A 26,398-nucleotide genomic window follows, 5' to 3' on the forward strand; every position below is an offset into this window, starting at 1 on the left:
ATCGTTGATCAGGGACAATCGAGGATGGGTCAAGGTCGTTGATAAGTTCTCCGCAGTCAAAATAGCACTCCAACTTTCGATACTAAAAGGGGACAAATACGCCGTGTTGTTTTATCGGAATACGCATGATAAAGAAAAGTGGATGTGCATACTCTCGCCGATCAATACTACAATGTGTATGTTACACGTGTAATGCAGAACTGTAACAAGACGTCCTGGAGGATTTTGTTTGGTGCCGTGGAAGCCACCAAACGAGCCCAAGAACTGTGTTGATTTCTAAAACGGATCTTCAGACGATTTTCGATTCAGTTAGTGGTCTCATGAAGTCGCTGAGACTACTTTGTAACTTACAAACCAGTTTTTGCTGCATTGTTTTTCTTTTATTCTGTCTCGTGCGCGTTGGAATGGCCTGGCGCTCACATGGAAGTAGCAACGACGAGCTCGTGGAAAACTTGAAAAGTGAGTGCATGCAACCCTGCCAAGTTTAAACGTGCAGTTCCCGTACATTTATTTTGCGAAGTTTAAAACTAATTGTTAGTAATGCTGAATCTGTGTGCGTATAAAACGCAGATGATTTTCTGATGTAATGCTAGCTCAGACACAAATGCATGCATGCACGTACGTTGTGATGATTTAACTATTTTAAGGCATGGGTGGGGTGGGGGAGATGATATATTTTCGTCTAAAATAACAAATGTGGATAGACGTGAAGCAAACGAACGAACGAACGAACATGCTGACATGCTGTGCATGCATGGACACACACACACACACACACACACACACACACAAATATAAATATATGCACACATCCAAATATATACACATGGACATACACATACAACATAACAGGAACATGTGTACATATGTAATGTATGGTGGAGATATCTGATCCACTATCCTTGAAACAATTTGGGTTTGGTAATATTCATAATTTTTTCCTTCAAGATGGAAATCAATAATAGAAGTCTTCACATCTACTGAACATGGCGTGGGCATCCAGTCAGTCAGTCACACAGAGGAGTGGAGTAGAAGAAATGTGGATATTACCTTAGGTTTCAGATCATTATCATCATCACTCATTGCTACAATCAAAATATCAATTACTCTGCTATGTGGGGTATGTTATGATATCTAGCACAAAATCAGTATGATTAAATCATAAATGTGAAAATTGAAATAATCAGCACAGGAGAAAAAGAAAAAAGTGAAGATTAAAAAAAAAAAAGTACTAATTATTTATTCACATAATTTCACAGTGAATTAATTATTGTGTTTGCAGAGCATGGAGTGATAACGAAGGCACGAGTTGCCGGTGTCATGAAGAAGGTGGACAGGGCCCACTTCAGTAAAAGAAGCCCTTACAGGGACACCCCTCAGAGTATTGGCTATTCTGTCACCATCTCTGCTCCTCACATGGTGAGTATTGGGTTGTGAGTGGACACAGTGCTAGTTAATTTAACATAGTTTTCTTTATTTTCATATTTAGAAAATTTTCATACAGTATGTGCACACAGCCACATGCATGTATTTGCGGGCACACACACACACATAGTGATACACACACACACACAAACACGCACACACACACAGTGATACACACACAGTGATACACACACACACACATACACACACACTCACACTCACACCAACACACACCTGCGTGCGCACATATCCATGCACACACACACACAAATGCACACACATGCATACACACTCACATATATGCATACAGAAAGAAAGAGAATAATAGAACTCCAGTTTATGTATTTTTTTCTACAGAAAATGGAGCCACACAAAGACAGGTTTCTGACAAACATTCATGGTGAGACCCATACTGAAGTTTAGAGTGGTTAAAGCATTGGACTTTCAATCTGAGAGTCCTGGGTTTGAATCTTGGTAATGGCACATGGTGGGTAAAGGATGGACATTTTTCAGATCTCCCAGGTCATCATATGTGCAGACCTGCTTGTGCCTGAACCCCCTTTGTGTGTATATCACTATATACAAGCAGAAGATCAAATACACATGTTTAAGGTCCTGAAGTCCATGTCGGCGTTCGGTGAGTCATGGAAACAAGAACATACTCAGCATGCACACCCACGAAAACAGAGTATGGCTGCCAACATGGTGGGGTAAAAACAGTCATACACATAAAACACCACTCATGTACATATGAGTGAATGTGGGAGTTGCAGCCCAAGAATGAAGAAGAAGAAGAATCAGAAAATTTTCATACAGTATGTGCAGACAGCCATGTGTGCTCACACACACACACACACACACACACACACACACACACACACACACAAATACACACACTCTCATACACATTCATATATACAGACAGAAAAAAAAAGAATGAAAATGCTCCAATTTATTATTTTTTTTATACAGAAAATGGAACCACAAAAAGACAGGTTTCTTAGAAACATTGACGATGAGACCCACAATAAAGTTTGGTCCCTTTTACTTGTAATGTTTATGAACAGTAATGAAAGGTCATGGTCCATAATCGTTGTGTATCTCTGTGCAGCACGCCCATGCTCTGGAGCTGCTGGCTGACCACCTGTTGGAGGGGTCCATGGTGCTGGACGTGGGCTCTGGCTCTGGCTACCTCACTGCCTGCATGGCTCTCATGGTCAGTCCACCTCTGTGTGGAACTTTCCTATTACATTTCACTCATTGTTTCTCCTTTTATTGTTGTTTTTCTTTTGTAGCTGTTTTGTATGATGTGTTTGTGGTGCATTGTCCATCAGTACCTATACAGTGCTGACATGGGTTTTGATCTTCAGTGCGCTTTTTCATGTGGAGGACGTACAAGCACAAGCAGGCATGTGTAGTGATCTTGTTTTGTTTTGTTACGTAGTTAACTGTTGAGTATAACCCAGCACAAGAGAGTGTAGCAACTCTTAATATAGCTGTGACACCATGACATCAAGGAATGTAAACAACATCCATTCTCAAGCTGATAAGCCCCACTCTCTTTGTCTCTGCCTCTTTAGCAGCCTCTTTGCATTTTTTGCTTATCAGATCAGGAACTACTGAACACTGCTGATGTGACTCAGCAGCAGTGCAGGGTCTCCTCTTTTGTGTGGCCTCATGGTGGCCTAACACTTTTTGTCCCATATGGAGTGCTGGCATTCAGGTTGCAACAGAACAAGCCCATCTGTGACAATTGAAGATGAGCAGCAAGAGAGTAGTGCCACTAGAAGGTGGGGCAGCAACAACAACAACAAACAAAACAGACAAAAAAATAAAAGAAAAAAAGAAGAAGAAAAAAGCTGTTTCCATCATGTTCTTACCTACTGACAGCCCCCTGACTGAGTGCTGCCTGTGGCAGGTGGGCCAGACAGGGAAGGTGATAGGCATTGACCACATTGAGGAGCTGGTGAGGGCGTCGGTGGCCAACGTGAGGAAGGGGGACTTCACCTCCCGCCTTCTGGACCGGGGGCAGCTGGAGTTTGTGGTGGGGGATGGGCGAGAGGGCTACAGTCAGGGGGGGCCATACGATGCCATTCATGTGGGAGCTGCATCCTCTGGTGTGCCTGACGCTGTAAGTTTGTGTGTGTTGTGGGGAGAGGTGTGTTTGTGTGTGTGTGTGTGTGTGAGTGTGTGTGTGTGTGTGTGTGTGTATGTATGTGTGTGTGTGCAGGTGTCTGGGTGCCTTCATGCTCGTAGAAGTGTGTACATGTGTGTGTGTTCTTGACTTTTAGGGGAAGGAAGGGAAGGAGGGGCAGGGCTTAGGCTGTCATTTTTTTCTGTTTCTTTTTCAAACAAGAAAGCGAACATGCAAAAGATGTAAAGAAACTCAGAATTAACTTATGAAGAAGTTTCTTTCCAAGTGAGAGTGTCAACAGCAACATGAAGCATTGAAAAAAACCCCACATAAAACCAACAGCAGCAGTAGCAACATCAGCAGTGGCAGTAAACAGCACCTCTTCATTCCATCTCCCTGCCCCTGATGTCTGTATGCAGCTTGTGTCCCAACTGAAGCCGGGTGGGCGGCTGATCGTGCCGGTGGAGCACTGGGCAGGCAGTCAGATGCTGATGCAGGTGGACAAAGCCCTGGACAGCACGGTCACCCACAGGGAGCTGATGGGGGTCATGTTCGTGCCCCTCACCAGTAAGGAGAGCCAGTGGCCAAGGTGATTTTACCTCCCTTTTGTTTTGTTTTGTTTTCTTCTTCTCTTCTTTGTTTGTGTTTAGCTTGCATGCTATTTCTGTGCTCTTTTGCCATATCCAAAGACACCTTGAAGACAAACCTCAAAGTCTGTGACATAGAAACCGCTTCCTGGGAAACTGATGCCCTTGACTGCTCACGCTGGAGGATGCTGTGCTCTAGTGGCATAAAGACGTTTGAAAACAAGAGAACGCTGGCCATTAAAAGGAGAAACGTAAGCGAAGGAAGCAGGGCGCAACTTCTGGAGACGTTTTCCCTTGCAACATCAGTGGGAAGTGCTGCGCATTAAGAATTGGCCTCGTCTCCCATATGAGGACACACACCAACAGATAAGCCTGCCTGCCTACTCATCTGTCGGACCGACAGGAGACTCCATCGGATATTGCAATATCCTCATCACTCAAGGCCTGATCAGTGCATTGGGTTTCTGCAAAGGTCAGGCATCTGCTGCTTATTTTGTTTTATTTTGTGTTATTTTATTTTATTTCAGTTGGTTTTATTTTATTTTATTTTTATTATTGCTATGCTTTTTACAGCAGATGTGGTGTAGTGTATATGGCTCTGTCTGCATGCTCTGGCACCTGAGACTGAAACTGAAATTGATCAGCCCTTCCACTTTTGCTTTGGCTTCTTTGTGTGTGCACCTTGTGTTCTCTCCTCTGCTGCTTTGGCTCCTTCCACAACCAGCAACTGCATTTTTTAATAATATTAGCGGATTTGTTCTTCGTTTTTTTAATGTACTTTTGTCATATTTGTTATCTGTTTGAGGGGATGTTTAAAATATTTTCAAGTGCTTTGAGAATGTTTAATGATTTACTGTTACTAACAGCTTAAGTAGATGTTTAATGCATTATAAATGTACATTGACTGCTTTATAAATGAAAGAAACAAACAAAACTGTGTTTGGATTTTACAGGGTTTTTTTTTCATTTTGGCATGATGTTACATGTGACAAATGCTGTGTATGCATCATGGTGATAGTGCTGTCACATTCGTTCATATATTCTTTGTTCTTTTCTCCAGTCACTAATCTAATTCAGGTTCTCACAGATCTGATAAAAATGGAACAGTGATGCATGTATGATTTACATTTGAACTGTTACAAATGTCCGTAAAATACAAACAAAAGACAGAGTTCCACAGGCACACACACAGAGACACAGACACACACACACACAGACACACAGACACAGACACACACACACACACACACACACACACGCACACACAATTATCTAGCAGATATACCTGAATGATTTGAACTTAAATCTAGATCAGCTCAGTCAAATTCAAAGCATTGTAACGCAGCGGAGGGCTTTCAAGATGTAATAACTGATTCAAGTGTTAATGAAAGAAACTTGCCTTTGCTATGAAGAAGAATGCAAAGCAGTAATCAGTTCTCCCATCAAACATTGTTGATATTTCTTTCCATTCTAAAGGTGTGGACTGCAGTATTCTGGTTCTGTAAGAAGAACAGTAGCTTTTTGTGTGAATGTTTTTTTGTGTGACCATTATGATTATGATTATGTATAATAACACACAACAGGTTTTACATTCATGAAATTTCAGCAGTATCTGGATCATACATATTAAGTTTCTCTTCAGTCTCTTACATGTGTACACACACACACACACACACACACACACACACACACACACACACACACAGTGTACATACACACCATTCCACAACACACACACATACACATACAAACACACACACATGCACACACACACTCACAAACACACACACACACACACACACACATGCACACACACACACACACACACACACACACACATACAGACACACACACACACACACACACACACACACACAGAGTCGCACACTATATTTCCCCCTCAAGAAAACAAATTCAAAATGGGATTACATGCTACCTGGAATTAGCAGGATACTTGTGTTTGAATCATGGCCATGGCTGAGTTTGGAAACACTGTTCAGACTGTTATAATAATCATTGTTATAATTGTCATCGTTGTTGGTGATTATGCATATTTGTTTCACCGCAGGCTGCGTTGCGGTGTGCTTTGAGGCCTGTAGCGTTAGTGAGGAAAGATGAAGGTCAACAAGGGATTGCAATGCGTTCCTTGACCCAGGTATGCTTTCACTGCAGCATTAGAAAAATTAGATCTTGTCTTTGTCTCATTTTTACAAGATTGATGATGCAGGATTTCAAATATCATGCGAGGTTTCAAATATCAGACCGTCTTTTTGTTACATGGATGTCAACAATCAAATCAAAAGAAAAAGAGCTGTTTTCATACTGCTGTCTCTGCCTCTGTTGTGGATCTCCAGTGTGAAGAAAGCTGACAGTTAAGAGTTAAGCACATGAATGGTCTGCATATACACTGACATCAGAGATAAAGAAAATCTCCAACCTTATCATATCAGATGCTGCTGGGATTTGAACTGTGGACCTCACAGATCCGCAGGATAGAAATCCAACACTGTCTGCTCAGCTGTTGGTGTTGCCATCAGGAGCATTTTAATAATCTTTCACATAGTCCTTTTTTTAGTAGCCACTTGAATCTGATAAGCACAGATTGCAGCACATCAGTTATAACACAGATCAAGGCACATCAGTTACTTTCATTCACTTCAACTTTCCAGTTCTGATCCTAGAGTTGCACTGACTGAGTAGGGCCTTCGCTCGCACGTGTGTGTGTGTGTGTGTGTGTGTACGCTGGACTTAAGTTTGTGTGCATTGTTAGGATTGGCTACACAAGTTTAAAGAAAAATTACTTGTACTATTGTGTCCTTGCTGTTTTCTTTGTTCGTTCATTCATATAATTTCAGAATATAAGCTTATATAATATTGTTCAGCCATTGCACTTTTTTGTTCCCCTTTGCAAATTTGCATGCAGCCCAGCTTACCTTTAACATATCAATTGCATTTTTCCTTCTATAATTAAAACAACAATTTAAGATGTTATGTGGCATATCTAAGGCATGGGGTAATTTCAAATTAATCACAAGAATAAAAGCAGGTATTTGATAATGTTGCAGTGAAAAAAAACAACTCTTCACATTGGCTTTACATTACTTTTGCATGATGAGCATTGTCAGTGTTTTTTGTGAGATGATATTTTTTAGTTTTTATAATTTGATTAATATTTTTTTCCTTTTTAAGAAATCTTTTCTTCAAACCATTGATTTTTAAAACTACATTGATTGTCAATGACACTGTGAGCTGTGGTAGATGGCCAGTCTCCTTGAGTCAGCAACATGATATTCATTAGTCAGCCTTGGATCAGCAGTGGTAGCTTTTTCCCTACATTGGGAGGAAGGTGGCAGAATGGTCATCACATTTATCTGCCAATACATTGTCTGTGAGGTTTGGGTTTGTTTTTCAGGTCTGGCCCTTTCTCCCAAATTTGATTGGAAAATCAAGCTGACCATCTAGTCATTTGGATGAGACATAAACCAAGGTCCCATGTACAGCACACACTTGGTGCACTGAAAAAGAATCCATACCAACAGGTACACAATTATATATGCATGCACTCAAGGCCTAAGCACACTGGGTTAAGCTGCTGGTCAGGCATCTGCCTGGCAGATGTGGTGTAATGTATATGGCTTTGCCCGAACACAGTGACCCCTCTTTGAGAAATATAAATCTGACTGGCATGTAGGGTTGTGGTAATCTCCAGTAATCAAGTGCCTTTCTTTCACAGAAACAAGATACACTCTTTGCAGTTTCAAGTTATTCTCTTTGTAAACATGACCTGCTTCTGCATTTAGTGTGAGAAATGTTTGCAGAACATAATGTTTGAGAAATATTGTTTAACAGTGGTCCAGATTTCATATGATGTGTTTCATATGTTGCAGTGGCAAGTCAAAAGAGGACTTGTGATTGTGGCTACAGCTGATTGTTTGGTACTTCCCTCCTCTTATGGTGCTACTGGTTTGTGATATACTGCCATCAACCTGCATGAATGCTTCACAGTATGCATGGGCATTTTCAGACACACTTTCAGTTATTGACAAAATTATGAAAAGAAAAAAAAACAGAGTGAAGTGTGTGTTATGACCATTTTGTTTACTGTAATACCTATGTCAGTACTGGGTCTGCACATGATGACTGTGACATTGATGTTGGGACTACTGTGATGGTGTGACAGACACTGAAGTTGGGACAGTCAGCAGTAATGTGTGGTTGAAGTTTGGACAGTTGTATTATATAAGTCAGGACACCTGTTAAAGTGCAGACTGTCATATTTTATGTGGCTGGCTGTTCTCATCAGTCTGTTTGGAAAAGAAACTAAACTTATGGTCCATTTAATGGGAAGAGATAGTTTCTGTCTCAGGTCAGAGAAAGATGACAAAATTGCTTATGATAAAACTGGTGATGTTCTTTTCAGTGTGGTATATACTCCATTTAATGTCCAGCCAATAGTATGAAACAGGTTTTGATGCTGTTGACAATCAATCTGGGGGTGTTATACACACACACCCATGCCAACATACGCACACACACACATAAACACACTCACATTTAATTGTCTGTCTGTAAAAGGAGATGGGTTACTTGGTGCTGCGGATAACTGCAGAGAAATACTCGGCATGAAGTCTACGTAGGTGGAGTAGACTTACCAATTTAGCTGTCATTTGCTCAGCTCTTTACCGGAGAATGAGACTGAGTGATAGAGAGGGGCACAGAATATGGTTGAGCCTGATGTAAATGTGTACATGCATAATTTGTTAATCTTGTTATTGTTGTCAGTAAGAAAAGAATGTTTTCATCGAAACATCTTTCTTTGTTTTATGGTTAATCCTAAAAACACACACACACACATGAATGTGTGTACAGTTTGTTGTTCTTGTTATTGCTGTCAGAAAGAAAAAAAATCAAAACAGCTGTTTTTGTAATCTGTTTGGTTTAGCTTTGCCCACACAGCTGTCAGGATGATTATTTTTTTGTTTAACCAAAGTTATATATAAACCATTTATTGAAGAAAATTAAATGTTCTGAAAAAAATCATATCAATCCAATATGCTTCTTGATATCTTGGCATCATAATCATCATCATCCAGGACCACAGTACTCTGACATTTTCATATCATTATCTCTGCAAGAACTCTCTTCAAGTTAGGTATGGCACATTATTTACACGCAGGAGAGGTCCGGGAAAAGGCAATAGAGAAATGTCAGAGAATATTAGAAGAGGGAAAGGCAGAGGGAGGTAGAGAAGAGTTGATGGAAGGCAGTAAGTTTGGATCCTCATTTAACAATAATGTATTTGAATAATGCTTGCTACATCCCTCTGTACTAGTAATAAAGCTTGACCATTACAAGCGCAGAAAAAGCTGCTTTGCAGTGACAAGGGATCATTGTCCACTGCAGGATCCCATTATTTCTAATGTTGATGATGGATATGCACCAAAGTTGAAATATCAGGGACCTTGCAGAGAGGAGAGGAGCAAAAGGAGGTTTTAATATGTTCACTTTGTATCATTCCTGTAATTTTGATAAGTTGTTGGTAAGTGGTTTCTCAAGAGAAGGCAGATTTTTCTTCCTATTTTGTTATTTCCATCAGCAGACTCATGAGATACTTGGCAGAAAACCAAAGTTGTTGCAGACAAATGAACTAAAAAAGTAATTGGACATCGAATACATCCTCTATTTTGAATACTAAAAGACTGTCAGATACTTAAAGATTGTCCCAATAAGCTTTAAATCGTTTAGTTGGGGAATATTGACTAGTTTTGCTTACTCTTAGCTTTCAATCTGTTTGGTTCTAATCATCAGGCACAGTCATCCAGGATAGAAACACCAGTGTGATAAAATGTTTGAGGGTAAAATAAAATATGTCTGCTGAGTCTATAAAACTCACAAATAAAAAAGCTTAAAAACAAAACAAAAAAACAACTGCAGGTTGTAAAACAAGATGCACTTTCTTTAAAGAAGCATTCAACATTTCAAACCATTGGTTTGACTTCAGGGACTGTCTTTATTAGAAGATGGCCATTTATTTTATATGGACATTTCATAGATATTCTCCATTATTAGTGTGATAGGGTGAGAGAAAATAAATAAAACAGCACTCTTTGACAGTACAAATTAGAATCATTCTCTCACTTTCGCTGTTGACCTCTCTACGAAAGATGGGGACAAACAGCTTATTATTCATTCCTCTTTGATACAGGTTTTCACTTCAACTTTGCCTTCAAGTGACTGAAAAAACTCTGAGGTGCACCATTGGTTGGTGGTTAAATCTGTGGCACACTACAGGAGAATTATTGTTTGAGTGTGTGTGTGTGTGCTCACTTAATTAACCCTTTCACCACCAGTCAACTTAGAGTGCATATTCCCTTGTGCTAAAACCACAGAAAAGATGGTGTCTAAGAATAGCTGGGGATTCCCACTGGGATGCGAAGAGAATATGGCCAATCCTACCAGGGAACATCAAGAGCAGTAGGTTCATGGACAACTGACCCATGATCTGGTCACCTTTCAGTGACACAGGTCCTCTACCAAGCTTGTGATAAATGCGAGTTTGGCAGTGAAAGGGTTAAGAAAAAACCCACCAAATACAGGGATGCAGATATCTTGGTATACAAGATGTTGGATTGCTGCATTTATGGCTTATGGCCTATGAAATGATTCACTGATCCATTTTAAATGTGCACAAATCTTTATATTTTGTTTTTTGTTTTTTTGCATGCTTTTTGGATGCTTCAGATTCAGACGAAATACAGTGTGTGTAATTTTTTTAACACATGGGCTTTCTTTATGATATTTTTGTGTGTAATCATTTGAGCATTTCATCATGTTGCAAGAATAAAGCAATTTTCAGGACATTGTATTTTGCATTATCAAAAATCTAATAATCCTCCGAAACTGCATATTTTGACATAACACGCTCACTTATATATTGTGGAAATAAGTGAAAAATCAAACACATAACCAGAAAGACAGAAACACAAATACCTTGAATTTCAGATGACTTGTGTATAGGTCTTTAGATAATAGCTGAATGTGGATAATGATATGGCAGAGGTGTTTGGTGTATATGCAGACATGTACATAATATCATCTTTCATAATCTTGATTGTACTCTGATTTCCTCTGTTTCTTTTTCTGTCTGAAATTTCAGGAGAATAATTAACACCATAATTTGTATGAATTACAAATATCACATTGATATGCACCCACACACACAAAGAGAAACACTTTGAAGTACTTATAATCCATATGCTGTATTCAAACAATAAAAACATGATCACAAAACAAAACAAACAAACAAACAAAATTCACCCTTACTTTTCAAAGCAAATGCTTGTAAAAATCACAATAGATTGCAAACCAAAGTCATACTTTATCCACTGCTGTAAAAGGAAAGAAAAATATAACAGGAATGTAATTGGATACATACCTACCATTGTGTTGAGCTTCATGAACACACTGTAACAGTATAAGCATATATATGGCAATGGAAAATGCATATATTTGTAAATGGGATCAGGAAATGATGGATTTCTACAAATTCAACAAGGCAAGCACCATACTACTTTTATTCCGGTCAAATAAAGCAACTGTTGAGAACAGATTGAAAAATAACGAAAAAACCCATGGACCAAAAGAGCCCTGAGAAGGGGCGACAGGTTGGTACATCTGGTCAAAAACTGTTTTTCACACCATCTTCAGTACTACAAAGGCATTGGTCCTAAGAATGCTTACATCTTCATTTTTCATTTCAGCAGTGCTATAGCATTAACAATTGTAAATAGTTGAAGCTTGTACTCTAACGCACACAAGGGAGCAATATCACATGTTAAAAGAAACGCAAGATGAAAGGTACAAAAGTATAAATTCTTCCAACAGAATGTTGGCTGATTTTCAGAGCCAGAATCGATAATAATCTCATCACACTGCCAAGTATAGAAAAGAAATCTAAAGAAATCTGTTTACTTTGCACACAAACAAACATGCTGGCGACAGCTGAATAACTACTTATGTAACACAACAGTAGAAATGTAACATGTAGTTTATGACACAAGTACAACAGTTACTCCCACAAAAACTCCATGATTTTTTTTTTTTTTAAAGAACAGAAACAAAGAATATTAAACATTTGTAAGTATATTAAATATTTCAACAAACTCTGCTTGCTAGATATCTGTATGCTGAGTAGTAGGTACATAAATATATATTAAGAAACATATTTAGCAATTTATAGAAAGTGGTAAGACAATACATGTAGTACACAGTTTAAAAAAAAAGGTAAAATATTTTGCTTTCAAAATTCTTTTTAAATTAATCTTTTTTGTCAGTTGATCGATCGTGTAAGAAAGGAATTGAAATTACAGCCCTCCCAGCTTTTTCACACTTGCATATCCAAATTCTGAAGGACATTGTCAAATTAGAATTTGATATCAAATTTGATATTACTCTTTCATTTGGCATATTCTCTTTTTAAGTGGTAATTTGCCAACTTGAAGTTGATGAATCATAACTTGGTCTTTGTTATTATCATTATTTTTTTTTTTTTTTACTTCAGTGTGGGATATGGAAATCCGCAAGTAGGAAGACAGATAAATATCGCAGACACATCCACTTGCATTCAAGTACACTCGCACACTCAATTATCAGTTCATCTTTGGGCCTGCCTTTGCTATCTTCACCGTAAAACTGGTATCTTAAAATTGCAATACACATTTTAAATTTATAAAGCACATTTTAGAGCACTGACATTTTTCACATGAATTAAATTATTCTCCAGATCTGTGTCAGTTGGCAAGTTTTAAACAGAGCAGGACACTTTATTCCTGAAGCATAGATTCTGTGGAAATTCTTATCTGATTTCATATATGTTTGGAGTTCTCTTTGATATTTCCATCTCCAAGCTTTTAAAAAAGATATTTTATTCCTTTGACATTATTCATACACACAACTCCTTAACATGTGCATTTGCTATGAAAATATTTTTGGCATCAACCAGTGTTTATAGCAGTATATAAAAGTTCATAGAAAAAAGCAAAGTATGTAGTAGCCTCTAATGTTGACACTTTCTATACAAAAGACATCAAAAGCTCTGACAGTGCTATACTCTATCATGATAATTACCTCTGGCACATAAATTCAGAAACAAGACGTGATAATTCATCAAAATGCTTCCTGACATGGAATCAAAGCCCTGTGTCATATTTGTCCTATACTATATATCTGAAACGGGGACTGATCTTTATCCAGACCTGAGACATGTTGAAAGACCTGTTCGTCAATTCCCTACAGAAAGCTGCAGGTTCACAGATCTTGAACTCTCTTGCTGAGTACACACAGAGGACCAGTTTATGCACCGTTGTCAAATGCAGTGCTGTTAACACTCCCAGGAAGTGCAGAAACAAAGCGTCAAATTCAGCAAATCAAGAAACACTGAATTTCATTATCAGTTATACACAGACCACCCAAATGAAGATGATGATGTTTTCTTTACACATTAATCACACTTTCACACTTAAGATCCTTATTCAATATGATCAGTATATCATGATTCAGAATCTGATTTAGATAAAAATAGACAAAACAATCACAATGTTTCAGTAATGACACATTAATGAGATATGAAATGCTGACATGCATCACAAAATATCTATCTTCTTTAAAGATAAATTTAGCATCAATTTCTGCAAGTTAAATGATGGACTGCTCACCGATGCTCCACCACCATAAACATATCAATCTTAGAGAACACTTTATGCTGCTCACTATTCAAGGCAGTTATAAATTTTACATAAATCATGCTGTGCTATGCTGCAAGACCACACAACCCTTTTTGTGCATATGTATTGGTAAATACATTTTGGGATATTTACTTAAATTTACCATTCATATATTCCACACACACACACACACACACAAAAGAAAGAAAAAAAAGAAGCAGCTTTCTGAAATCTCTTTCATAACATACATGCATACCCCCACACATAAACACAAGCACATACACAGAAAGCTTTATCAACCTAAAATAATAATTTCGTTGCATTTGTTTTTGGAAAAAAGAATACATTACAGAACACAGACTATACTGTTGAAAGAACAGAAAGATGAAAAATAATGACAATGAAAAACAACAACCCAATAACAGATTCTTTCTAAGTTATTCATAAAAAAACCAACATAGTAGAATCTCTCTTGGTTGTCTTGACAGAGAAATGTTTCATTTGCTAAAAACCTATGTCTGTTATACTGTTGCACCTCGTGAGTTGAAAAACCACCGAGTCAACCATGTGTTTGTTCTGTATTGTCCATGTGTTCCGTGTGGCTTGTTCAGGATTAAAGAGGCTATGCCAGTCTTGAATAAAAGCTTATTTGTGTTTGCACATTTCTTCTGTCTTTGTTGCTGTGTGCACATGTCAGATGATTGGTATAAGGACAGGCCCGGCGCTTCCTTTTTGAGGAACTGTCTGGGTTTATTCCAATGTACCTTTTATTTACCTGTGTGCTAGCTGAATTTGTAGCGTAAGCAGCACTGACTTGAAGTTGTGTACCTTGTGAATGGATAGAGTTACCACTCTTCCCTATTTGTTGATCATTTCATCTCCATGCCTAATTGTTTGTTCATTTCTATGTCTGTTATGTCGATGTCTGTCTGCTCAGCAGAGTCAAGCATTTATAACCTTTAGCAAACTAAGCACAAACTTCTGTGTCTCAAGCAGGTGCAGAATTCACTGATAATAAACAGTATCTGTACATTGCAGCCAGGCTGGCAGCTGGAAACAAGAAAAGAAGATCCAGTGTTTTGTGGTACCTGCTTGGTGCAACTGGTGGAGTGCTGAGACGGCACCAAAAATGTTCCGTTTAAATCACAGACAACCAACATAAAACTTGGCATTTTCACTGTCCATTTGTCACTCAGGTGGTGTGAATGTAGTGTCAGATTTGTCCTTCACTTTCCTGGTAGGGTCTTCCTTGTCATCAATGTCACCTGAGGTGGGTGTGATGTTAAACCTGAATGTAACTAACAAAATACTTGCAGATAACAGATCATCAAAAGGCACCACAGTAGCTAAGAGCAGGCTACTGAAGAAATATGTTTGCTGAGGACTGAAAAAAATATAAGCTCCTCGTTTCTCGAGCCCTTTTGCTTCCCCCCTCCTCCACAGAACATTGTTCAGCAACAACGTCATTTTGTTGTTGTTGAAAACTTAAGATTCTATAGTTACCTTGTGCTCACTTATTATCATCAATCAGTACCCTGCCTTTTGTCAACAACCCCCCCCCACCCCCCCGCCAAAAAAACCCAGTTTGATCCAGAGCTTATGAAAGTCAACTGTCTCAGACAAAACTGTGGAACAACAACTTTGTGCCCCAAAGAAATGAAACATTTATCTTAAAAGGAAACATGTAAAATATAAATCATGCAAAACTGACAATGAAACTGATCCTATCATCTGTAAACAGAACAGTCACAATCCCATTTGATAAAGGTTCATTAGGTTGGGTCCTTTGATCACTGCTGTCATGGTATGCAATTTGTGCGCATGTGAGTAGATTTTAACCATTACACATAAAGAGATGTCTCCATGGGAACAAAATTGGACCATATAAATCCTGACTGTTTGATCATTGTAAACAATTCAAAAGTCACTCCAAAAGACTGTTCTATTCATATCACTGCTTGAAAAAAGCTGCACACACACACACACACACATGCATGCATGTTACTAACATTTTAACCATATACACAACCAAGATGAAAAACACACACACCAAGCTAAAGTGAATACTCTTTCAAGCAGGATGGCTACTTGGCAACTTTGACGATCTGGATATTTAAAGTTAAATGCTGTTCACTGCACTAAATATAGAGCACATTTTTCTTATCAAGAAATATCTCCTTTCTAACTCCCAAATGCCCACCACAATGAGTCTTTACAGAAAGAAAAAAAAGTGCAACTCCCATAAAAGCAATTACCCCCCCCCCACCCCCCACAGACCCCCCTTCCCCCCAAAAAAGTAACAACAGCAGTTTACTTTAAACCATAAAGAAAAACAATAATAAAAAAACCGATTCATTCCTCCATCCCCTTTCTCCACTTTTCCCTTAAACCTCCCTCTTACAAATACATGCCGTTGATCAGATAATCCGCTTCATGGGAGTGAAGTGGTCTCCCCTTCCTCAGCTGTCGGCGCACTCTGCACAGACGACAGGCGACGAAGACCAAGAGGATGAGGGTGAACGCCAGACCCACCGACAGAGCGATGATGGGCACATTCAGATTTTCCTCTGCCAAAACCTCGGCGATCTTTTCCCTGGAGATGAAACCGCCGTGAACAGTGGTGGGATCAGAAGAAGATGCAGTGGAGGTATCAACAGCACCATTGTTGGTTTTCTCCGCAACAGGCAGGGTGGAGTCAGGGTCAGGGTGCTCCCCTCCTGCCTCTGAACTGGTTGGACCTTCTTCCTGGCTTTCCTGTTTGGAACTGGAGGAGTCGCTGTCTGCCTCTGACTCCTCTTTGCTGGTTTCTCCTGTTGAGCTGGGTTGGTTCCCTTCTTGGTTGTCTTCCCCTGCATTCAGCTGGTTCTCTTCCTCAGAGCTGTGCTCAGAGTCATGTTGCCCTTGTGTTTCTGAAACAGTATGTTGTTTCCCTCAAGTTTTCTTTGTTCAAAAAGCACCAAAAAAAAAAAAAAACCAACAAAAAAAAGAGGGTGATTTATCATGAAATGAGCACAAATGAGTACATGTGTGCCTTGTGGGTATGCCTCTGTGCATGTGTGTATTTGTGTGCACATACATAATGCAAAAATGAATAATTCTGCAAAGTTTCAAATACAATTACACTATGGATTCTCTAGATGTTTTCAATATTATTGTTAACACCATCATTGCCCTCATCAATATAAGGAAACAGCAGAGGAATATATCCTGAAAAAACACTGCCAATGGTAACAGGCAAGACAGGCCATGCCAGATTGTGAGGATGTATCATCCATACCTTTCACTGGCTTATCTGTTTTCTCCTCCTCTTCTTTGTCTTCATCACTGTGACTTGAAGAGTCCCCTCCTAAAGGTTTGCCTGCACACACAAATTGTGCTGTGTTCAAAACAGACCAACACTAAACTAAAACTGATGCAGGGAAAAATTGATGCATTATCAAGAACTTCCACCTGTGATTCTGTAAGCATAGTAAAACCCAAAGCATAACATTCACAATAAAAAAAAGTTAACTCTACTATCAATAAATAATTAAACAAAATTAAACTAAAAAGTTAAATTCAAAACGACAAAAGCAGTCTCATGACTTCACAATATTACAAAATTTATCCAATGCAACCTGACTGAATTCTTAAAGAAAGGAATGTGTTTTGAGGGAAACATACCTTGTGATCTGGATGTATAGTGTAGTATGAGAAAAAACACCTCACACACCCACATTTATTGAATAAATCTCTGAACAGCAGCAAACTTATCAACCAGACAGCACAAAGAGCCACGCAGACGGAAACATTCCTTCCTGCCCCTGGTTTTCACTCTTCGCGATGTTGGTTTCAATTTTTGTGACATATTTTTCTTTCAGAGATTCCTAAGAAAGAAAATGTAAGCCCAGGATCGTTAAACATTAACAACAAGCACAGTGACCTGCACTCCTGCATACAAAGGCACTACACTATCACAAGGCAGTGGGGAGAAACAAACCAAAAAACTCTCTACGTTTCTTACCTTCTTGAGCGTACCTTTTACCAACCTATGCACAAGGTGACTGGAAGCGTTAAGCATTAAGCAGCACTGACCTAACTTGTAAATGTGTGCTTTTGCCTTGTCTAAAGGAGTGAAAGTCACTGAACTTCATTCAGTTTTCCTTACAAAGTATCTATTTTAGAAGAACTTTCCACTGCCTTCAGCTTTCAGAAGTAGATATATGCACAAAAAAAAGTACATATATAGATATATATACATATACATATATATCTAGAAAACTGACCTGCGATATAATGCACCAATGTGTTTAATTCATCATCTAATTTGGTGTGGAAGTAACAGAGTGCAACTAATATTGGGTGAAAAAATTAATTAACATCAGGACAGTGTTGATTCTGTACAGGCTGGCCAAGGTGAGGAATTTCATATCTTCTTTTACTGTATGAACATTATAACATGACAAATAACAATATATTCCCCCCTCCTCCCTAGTGTTCACTGGAATACTTTATTTTCAATTTTTGGATGGTATTAATGTCTAAAAAGAACAAAACACTGACATATCTGGACAACAGTGTCAAACAAAGACACTCCACATGCATCTTTTTGACAATTTTTGATAATAATAATAATAAACATAACCAAAATAATAATAATAAAGTGCTCTTCTATAGTGCTGTTCCCTCACAAAGACTGAAAGAGGCTCAAGGCACTTAACAAATTACATACAGCAAGAAAAAACAACACTAATCAATAAGATTAAAAAAAACCAATTGATCACTTATGGTGCTCCACAAATTACATGTTCCAGAAGAGAAGCAACAATCAACAAGAAAAACAATCACCATTCTCACATATAACAACACACACACACACAGTACACCCCCCCCCCCCCCCCCCAACCCCAGTCCCTCCCACACAACACTGGAAAGAGTAGTACATCCCTCATGTAACAGTAAATTTACTGTTACTCAAATGTAAGACAGAAAAGACATGTTTTCAGCTGGGACTTGAAAGATTCTGGGGAAGGGGTCCTTCGTGAGTTCAGACAGTTAGGACTGAGAAACAAAATGATTGGTGAACAAAGGTTTTCTGATTAGTTCTTGACACCCGTAATCTTTCAGCTGAAGATCGAAGTGACCAGGACTGATGAGTTGATTTGTTTAATTCTTATCTTCAGTGACATGAGTCTGCAGTTTTTTTCTCTTTTTTACTTTATTTATTCATTTTATTATCATTGTCCATGCACCAAGTAAGAATAACTGGTGAATGAATCTTGAGTCACAATTTGTTTTTATTTTTACTCCAAAAAGTCACTGATTCACAATAATGTTTCACACCAGGCTGCAGTCTATAAACCAAAATTTTAGGTATCAAAATCCCCACTTCTGAGAAGATAGTAAATATTTCCTCCAAGTACACTATCAACTAAACTAATTACTTTTTTTTTTCCCGTAACAAACCCTTTATATTTTATTTTATATTGTTTTTTTATACTTTGTGCACTCATACATCATACAATTCTTTTGATTCTCAAAATCCACATTTTCACTCTCATTGTTTCTCAGTCAATGTGTAAATCTGAAAAAGCAGTTACAAAAAGTCCTGGTTTTTCTTTCAAGCCTGAATCTAGAAATCAACCACATGCCCAATCCTTGAGTCAAGACTTTCAACCAGTGGCAACTTTGCTGTCATTCATTCACACTTCAAATGAGATGACTATCTAAATGTGAGGAGGTGGCCTGGGTAACAAATGTGCTCACTCCCCCAGGCAGAACAATTTCTGTCTTTATCAGTAAATTTTTAGAGTGCCTGTTTTGCTTGCTGTGTTGAGTTCATGACCTCCCCTGCAGGCTCTCAACTTCAGATCATAATACAGTATTTTCAAAGCTTTTTATTGTGTAGGTTCAATACTTTGCTTATATCAGAGACTGACATAAACTTACGGTTAGGCCAACAGATAAGTGAGAGACGAATATAATGGTTTCTTTGCTGCAATGGGAATTCATTTACAGCCTTGGTTTTTTTCTTGGTGATACTATGATTCTCAAACTAGATGGCAAGATTGCACTGGCTCTTAGTGCTGCAGCCTTAGGGCCAGTTAGCAATTGGGACCATCTGAACAGTGACTGTCTTAAAATACTCTTGACTGAGAGAGTGGGAATGTATCTTGGGCAAAAGACACTCCACTATAATCAAATTCAAGCACAGATAGACAGCAATTGTATTCTGATGGTTACTGTTGGACACAACTGTGACTATCATATTGAAAAGGCTATGAATTTCCCGCTGTTCTGATTGAATTGTGTCTTCAAAGTGATTTCTGTGATGGAGGTTTTGAAATATGTTTACACTGTCACACAAATATTTCAGATTGATGTCTGACACTAATTTCTTCATTTGAAGTATACAGTGTTATTGTTTCAAACAGCATCACACAAGAATATAATTTTGTTAACTGAAGAAATCTGTTTAAATAATTTCAAAAGTATTATGATTCATGAAATGAACTTTGTTAAGGCTGAATTTCTGGTATATTTAAATGCACTTGTATCACTGATAAACATAAACGTTCCCCTTTGGAAAACAATTTGGATAACACTATCAGACTGCTTTTGTGACTTTAAATAGATAAATTACAATTATGTAAGAAAACAACACCAAAAAAGAGGTTGGGGTGCAGATTGTGGTGACATTTCTCAATATATTTCACACATATTTGTGGCTAAAAACTAATATGGTACAATACAGATAATAATACAATAGCATTAAAAAAATCAAATAGGCACACTGAAAAAAAGCATGACAACCCAGGTTTTCATCAATTCACAATAAAGATTATTTCGGATGGAAGAAAAGGTATTTCATCAAATTTACTACTTCTTTTTTCCCCAAAAGACCATCCATGATTTTTTCAAGTGCCCCTCTCTATATCAAAAGAGGGGTATCTCATCCTTCTTATGTAAACAGCTGTGTGTTACTACCAAATGCAAGCTGACAAGGAAGAAAAAAACAACCCTGTGTACTGATTAATCAAGACACTGCAGATGTACATAAAAAATATGTCACCATTTTGAGCACAGAGATATGAAGATGATCAGAACACAGAATACAGATTTGATGTATCATGGCAAGTAATGAATGTCATGAGATAATAAACATGTATCAAGGTTTTTACACACACATACGCAAATACACACACACACACACAAATGAAAGAAATAAATCATGAAGGACATAAATAATAGAGACAGAGGGAAAAAAAAGAAGACAGAGATAGACACAGAGATAAAATGAGAGAAAGACAGAGATAGAAACAGCTCAGAAAGAACTGAGGAAAAGAAATGTAAGAACATGACAAATAAGAAAATAAACAAGGTGGCACACAGAAGATCACAAAAAAGCGGAGAGACTGACAGTCCCTGAGTCAGCAAGACAGCTGATACAGTCAAAAATAAATCATTGCAAAAAAAACCAAAAAACAAAAAAGTACAGAGATTTTTAAAGGATGTGTGCAAAGGCCACAATAAGTGACAATAAAAAAAAAAGTACAATGAGGACTTTCTCACTGTAATACACTTATACAGAATGCAAAAACAACATCAAGTTTGGAGAGACATCTATGCGCTTGATGACACAACAATTATACACTTCCATAGTGCGTACAACTTGAATGAGTAACATAGACACACTTGAACAGTTTCTCTGAGCTGTGCAAGTGAAGGTGACACACCGGGGAAGAACACAGCAGCAGCACACACAGGACAGCCATCAATGACGTGCAGACACAATAAGCAAGAGGGAGCGTTGTTTACCATTGTTGTCATGGCTTCTTGGCACAAACTCTGGCGTCCCCTGACTGCCTGTGTTCTTGTCCATTGTTGAATGTGACTTCCCCAGTCTGTTCTCAGCAGAGAGAAGGCTGGGGTTCATGTCACCTTCCTGAGAAACTCCTTGGCCTTCATCCTCAGGATGAAGCTGTCCTGAAGCCTTTTGTAGAGACCTGTCCTTTTCAAAGTCAGGAAATCTGCTGGCAGGGTGAATGGAGGAATATCCTAACTTCTGTCCAGATGTGTTCTGAAGATTTTGACCATGTGTCCCAGACAATACTGGAAATGCTGCTTCCTGGATACCTGAGGAGTTTGTGTCTATGCGACTGTGCATAGGTCCAGTGCTGATGCTGTGAGCCTCTGAACCCTGAGTTTGAGAGGAATATAACCTGTGCAGCCTCTCTGGGATGCCTTTTCCATGGGCAGTGTTGGAATGAGGTCTGTCAGACAGACTGCTGGGCTGTGTTGTGGTCATGGTGTATCTGGAGCCCACTGTGGACACACCCTCAAGCAGCTGATCTTCAGGACTGACCCCCACTGTTTCCTGGCTGACCCTGGGCTTGCCATGGATGGAATAGATAATAGAAGTCACAGGTGTTTTTCTTGCTGCTTGAGAACCAGCACTTCTCAGTGGACTGGGGCTGGCAGAATGTGTCTGTACTAAATGGCCTTGTGAGTGACCACTCTCTGTGTCAGCCCCTCCCTTGTTTTCCACATGCTGCCCCTGACTGGCCATGGTCTGGTTGACAGTGTCTAAAGAACCTCGCTTGGAATTCGGCAAAACAGAGCCCTGCTCTGGTCCTTTGTACATTATTCTAAAAGGTTGATTCAGCTGGGTTGCTGCTGGCTGGGACGCTTGTGACTGGATCTTGCGATCCTGGTAAGGCCGCTGGGATTCTAGATCATAGTGGGGATCGTAGAACACATTGGAACCCAAGTATCTATTGACTGGATCTGATCCAGTGTGCTCAGAATCTACAGCATATGTTTGTTGTGATGGATCAACTTGTTTTTCATATTCTGACTCAAGCTGGAGACCAGCTGGGACATTTCTATATACATTTAGCCACTGTTGTTCAATTCGAGGTGGATAGTTTTGGTATGTCCCAGCAATTTCTTCTGGATCATTCAGATTCATTTCAGATCTCCCTCGTTCAGCTGGATACTCTGGGTAAGTTTCCAAATTCTCTTGTAGTTCAGCTGGATTCTGAAGATATATCCCCAACATCTCTTGTTCATCAGCAGAATACTCTGGACGTGTCTCTAGCTGCACATTAGTGAGACCTGTTTGTCCTGGGGATAACCCTGAAACCTTAGTGCCCACACCTTCTGAACTTTCACCATGCTGCTGACTGTATTCAAGACCCTGCCCAACATCAGCATCAGACACCATCAGGGCATCAGGCATGAAACCAGACACATGATGACCCTGCGAAGACTGATGCGGCATCACCTTGGCAGAGAGGTGGGAGGGCTGCACAGGTGAATCCTCCTGACGACCTGCTGTCTCACCATGTCCAGACACATCACGGTGTAATCCTGACCTGCCCACACTACCCCAATCCTCTGCCCCCATTCCTTGATTGGCTGGGACATCTATGACAGGAGCCAATATCTGCTGATGAAATGAAGACTCTCTTTGATGAGGTGGTTGTGGAGATGTATGCAAAGGTTGCCAGGTCTTCAGCTGCAGATGAGGCAATGAAGTATTGATTTCTGGCAGCGGTGGAGAGACGTTTGTGCCTGGTTGTGGTTGCAGTGACCTGTGGTGTTCCACAGTCTCCACAGGAAGGGGTCCTAATTAGCATTGAAAGAAAAAAATGTATACAAGCTGGTTCTTCTTTCTCCTCCTCCACTGTCACAATACAACACAGTTCAGGCTGTTTGCTGTCTTCTGTGACCTTTAACTTTGAAATATACATTCCTAATTTCATTTCATTATTTTTACTAAAGCATAAAAATTCTCAGAATACTGACACTCAATTTTTTCATTAAACCATGAAGTTACAGCCATCCTTAGGCCATTTGTACCCCAAACCAGTTTGACTGGACTGTACATCTCTACTTCAAACTGCAACCCCTCTCACGAATGACATAATTTGTTTATGAGATACACAGGTTTTAACCACAAAGTACAGAATGTCCATTGAATATCTTTTGGGAACAAAAGAACTAGCCAGCTGAGCTGAGTATCTCACATGAGCTGTGTGGGTACTTACGGCAGACAGTATCACTCTGCTGAAACCCCTGCTGACAGAGGCACTGGTGGAAGTTGCACTGGGCCATTGGGTCCTGGCAGTGGAGATCACGATGGCAAGTTCCACCCAGCATCACTGTGAACACAACACGCCTCCCCTCTTTGCAAACAGTTCTATCTATTCAACACATGTTCTGCAAGCTGATTTCTTCCTCTGCATTCAGGAGCTGCAACCCCCATGTTCACTTGTATACTGTACAAGTGGGCTTTTACATGAATGACCATTTTTAACCCCGCTATGTAGGCAACCAAACACCAGCATGCAAGCCATGTATGCTCTGGTTTCCATAACCCACTGATCACTGAGGTGGATCACAGGACCATTAATGTGTGCATTTAATATTCTGCATGTGTATACACATGAAGGGGGTTCAGGCACTAGCAGGTCTGCAGATATGTTGACCTGGGAGATTGGAAAAATCTCCACCCTTAGTCCACCAGCTGCACTGAAACCAGGGACTGAACTCAGGAAACTTGTATAAGAATCCAGTACTAAACCATTCTGCCACTACCCCTGTCAAGCTGATATCATTTTAAGGGAAAAACAGAAAATTCCAAAAAACAGATCTGAAACCTATTCACACCTGAGTGCGACTTACAATAACTGATGGTAAATAATACATTAATTATGGGCCAGTAACAAGCTTCAGTCACCATATTCAGCATATTCATTATTTCTATCTTTCCCTTAAATATAATTACCAAAATCATCTTAGTTAAATGCTCCTGTTGTGAGTTTGTCACATAAATGGTCTGAGTAAATAAAATTCTAAAGCTAACCCCCCCAAAACAACAACATAACAATAATAACATAAAACTCTTTCTCAGTTAGGACCAAGCAACTTTCAACATCTGTAAACTTAGAGAAAACACACAAAAATATATTAGTTACTAATTTAGTTACTTGTCAAAAAAGTGTACATGGTGTGTGTGTCTGTGAGTTACTATGTGTGTGTGTGTGTGTGTGTGTGTGTGTGTGTTTGCATGTAAGTATGTGTGTATGTATGTGAGAGTGCATACCTGCATGCATATATATATGTGTGTGCATTTGATGAGGTGTTGATCAATTTTCTACACAAACGCAACAACTGACAGCAGCCACTGACAGACAGCTTGACAGACAGGCACATCCAGACCAGCAGATTCACTGACAGACTGACTTTGTGAGCATGCATACACAGCATGTATATACAAACTAACAAAGCATCCAGAAATAAGAATGGATGGACAGAAAGAGAGACACATGAACAGGAGAAGTTAAGGTGAAGGGGAGAAAGAGAAAAGAGGGGTAGAGTTTGTAACAATGATGCTTTGGTTTTAACCTCAAAGCAGAAGAGAATGTTACCTGAATGTGGCAAAATGTAAGTGACTGCCACTGCTGCTGCATTGGTTGTAGAATTAGGTGTTGATGTGGTACTTTCATCTTCTTTCCTGGCTGTCGCAGACTCTGCACTGCTGTCCACAGCACTGCCACCTTTATTGCTGCTGCTGTCATCGTCTCTCCAATCGTAATAATCATTAGGGTCATTGTTGTAGGCAGCAGGGTCAAGGTCAGGGTCAATGGGGTCTTTATTGTTGGTCGTGGAAGATGGTGCAGATCTGCTGATCTCCAGGGTGACAAAATTTCCATGGTCGCTGAATTTGCATTTACCCTGGCACTGGAACAGGAAGCATTTGTGCTCCCCCTGTGGATGGAATGTGAAATTTTTAGAACAATTTTATGAGATACCTGTCATACTGAGTTCACACTTCCATAACAACATGTCTAACAAATATGTGACAAATCATCAAAAACAGCAATGGTTGTCTTTCATTTGTATGAAACTAAAGCACACTTGCAGTCAAGTGAACATAGGAACTGTAGGGTTGTTTTTGTTGTTTTTTTCTAATAGAAAAATAAGAGTTAATAGCTTATAAAATATGCCCTGTTCAGAAAGTCTTTTGTTTTGTTTTTGCACAACAAAACCTTTCATGTGCTAAATGAATAGTGATTTTATCATATTACTTCATTGTTTTGATCATTCCCATGTGGAAAGTAACATATCAATTTTTTGTTTTTTGTTTTGGCCTTAACTTATTCAATTCGTTGACCACCTGTGGATTTTTTCCACTGTTCTTTGCTTCTGTTATCTGTGTCTTGCGTATCATTGTAAGTGCTGATTAACCTCCTGTGATCCTAACCACCATTGCCATAATTAGACAGGAAAAGATTTTACAAACAATAATAATGAAATAATCTCTATTCTGTTTGAAGTGCATGCCTTATAAAATAAAGCTAATAATACACATGTACACAAAAAACAACAGTGGAGAGGGGTAGGCAGAAGAATCATGCCCCAAATAATTTGAACCAGATTATAATTATTATATACAAACCCAGCCTGGAACTACTGCAGCACATTGTCCATAATTTCCCAGAAAATTACACTAAATAAAAGCTAACTGATCACATACTGAGAGG

At 39.1% G+C, this 26,398-nt stretch overlaps 2 protein-coding genes across 3 annotated transcripts in view; one reads left to right on the forward strand and one right to left on the reverse strand.

Moving 5' to 3' along the window:
* LOC143296323 (protein-L-isoaspartate(D-aspartate) O-methyltransferase-like) lies at positions 1-15,859 on the forward strand. Of its 2 annotated transcripts, XR_013057125.1 has the most exons (7): positions 1-459; positions 1,283-1,419; positions 2,537-2,641; positions 3,344-3,556; positions 3,979-4,148; positions 6,215-6,301; positions 8,034-15,859. XR_013057125.1 is itself a non-coding variant. In XM_076608192.1 (6 exons), exons 1-6 carry the CDS (start codon positions 321-323, stop codon positions 8,056-8,058), a joined length of 789 nt encoding a protein of 262 aa, XP_076464307.1. In that variant the 5' UTR covers positions 7-320; the 3' UTR covers positions 8,059-15,859. The 2 variants fall into 2 exon arrangements, 1 of the variants encoding a protein (XP_076464307.1); XM_076608192.1 differs by lacking the exon at positions 6,215-6,301 and having other exon boundaries at positions 7-459.
* LOC143296322 (uncharacterized) overlaps positions 11,386-26,398 on the reverse strand; it is a 20,256-nt gene continuing 5,243 nt past the window's right edge. The window contains exons 2-5 of the mRNA XM_076608191.1: positions 25,283-25,622; positions 23,900-24,013; positions 17,146-17,226; positions 11,386-16,777 (exon numbers count right to left, since the gene is read on the reverse strand). Coding sequence (XP_076464306.1) covers positions 16,266-16,777; positions 17,146-17,226; positions 23,900-24,013; positions 25,283-25,622 — 1,047 coding nt within the window. The 3' untranslated portion in view covers positions 11,386-16,265. The remainder of the gene's footprint in view (positions 16,778-17,145; positions 17,227-23,899; positions 24,014-25,282; positions 25,623-26,398) is intronic.

This window comes from Babylonia areolata, chromosome 21 (assembly GCF_041734735.1).
Source record: "Babylonia areolata isolate BAREFJ2019XMU chromosome 21, ASM4173473v1, whole genome shotgun sequence".
NCBI classification, from domain to species: domain Eukaryota; kingdom Metazoa; phylum Mollusca; class Gastropoda; order Neogastropoda; family Buccinidae; genus Babylonia; species Babylonia areolata.

Bases quoted from the DNA above. Each gene is read 5' to 3' on its own strand.
- LOC143296323 (XM_076608192.1), top strand. From the start codon at position 321: ATGAAGTCGCTGAGACTACTTTGTAACTTACAAACCAGTTTTTGCTGC. The intron at 1,420-2,536 runs GTGAGTATTGGG...ATCTCTGTGCAG, and splicing joins CCATCTCTGCTCCTCACATG to CACGCCCATGCTCTGGAGCT. The intron at 3,557-3,978 runs GTAAGTTTGTGT...GTCTGTATGCAG, and splicing joins CCTCTGGTGTGCCTGACGCT to CTTGTGTCCCAACTGAAGCC.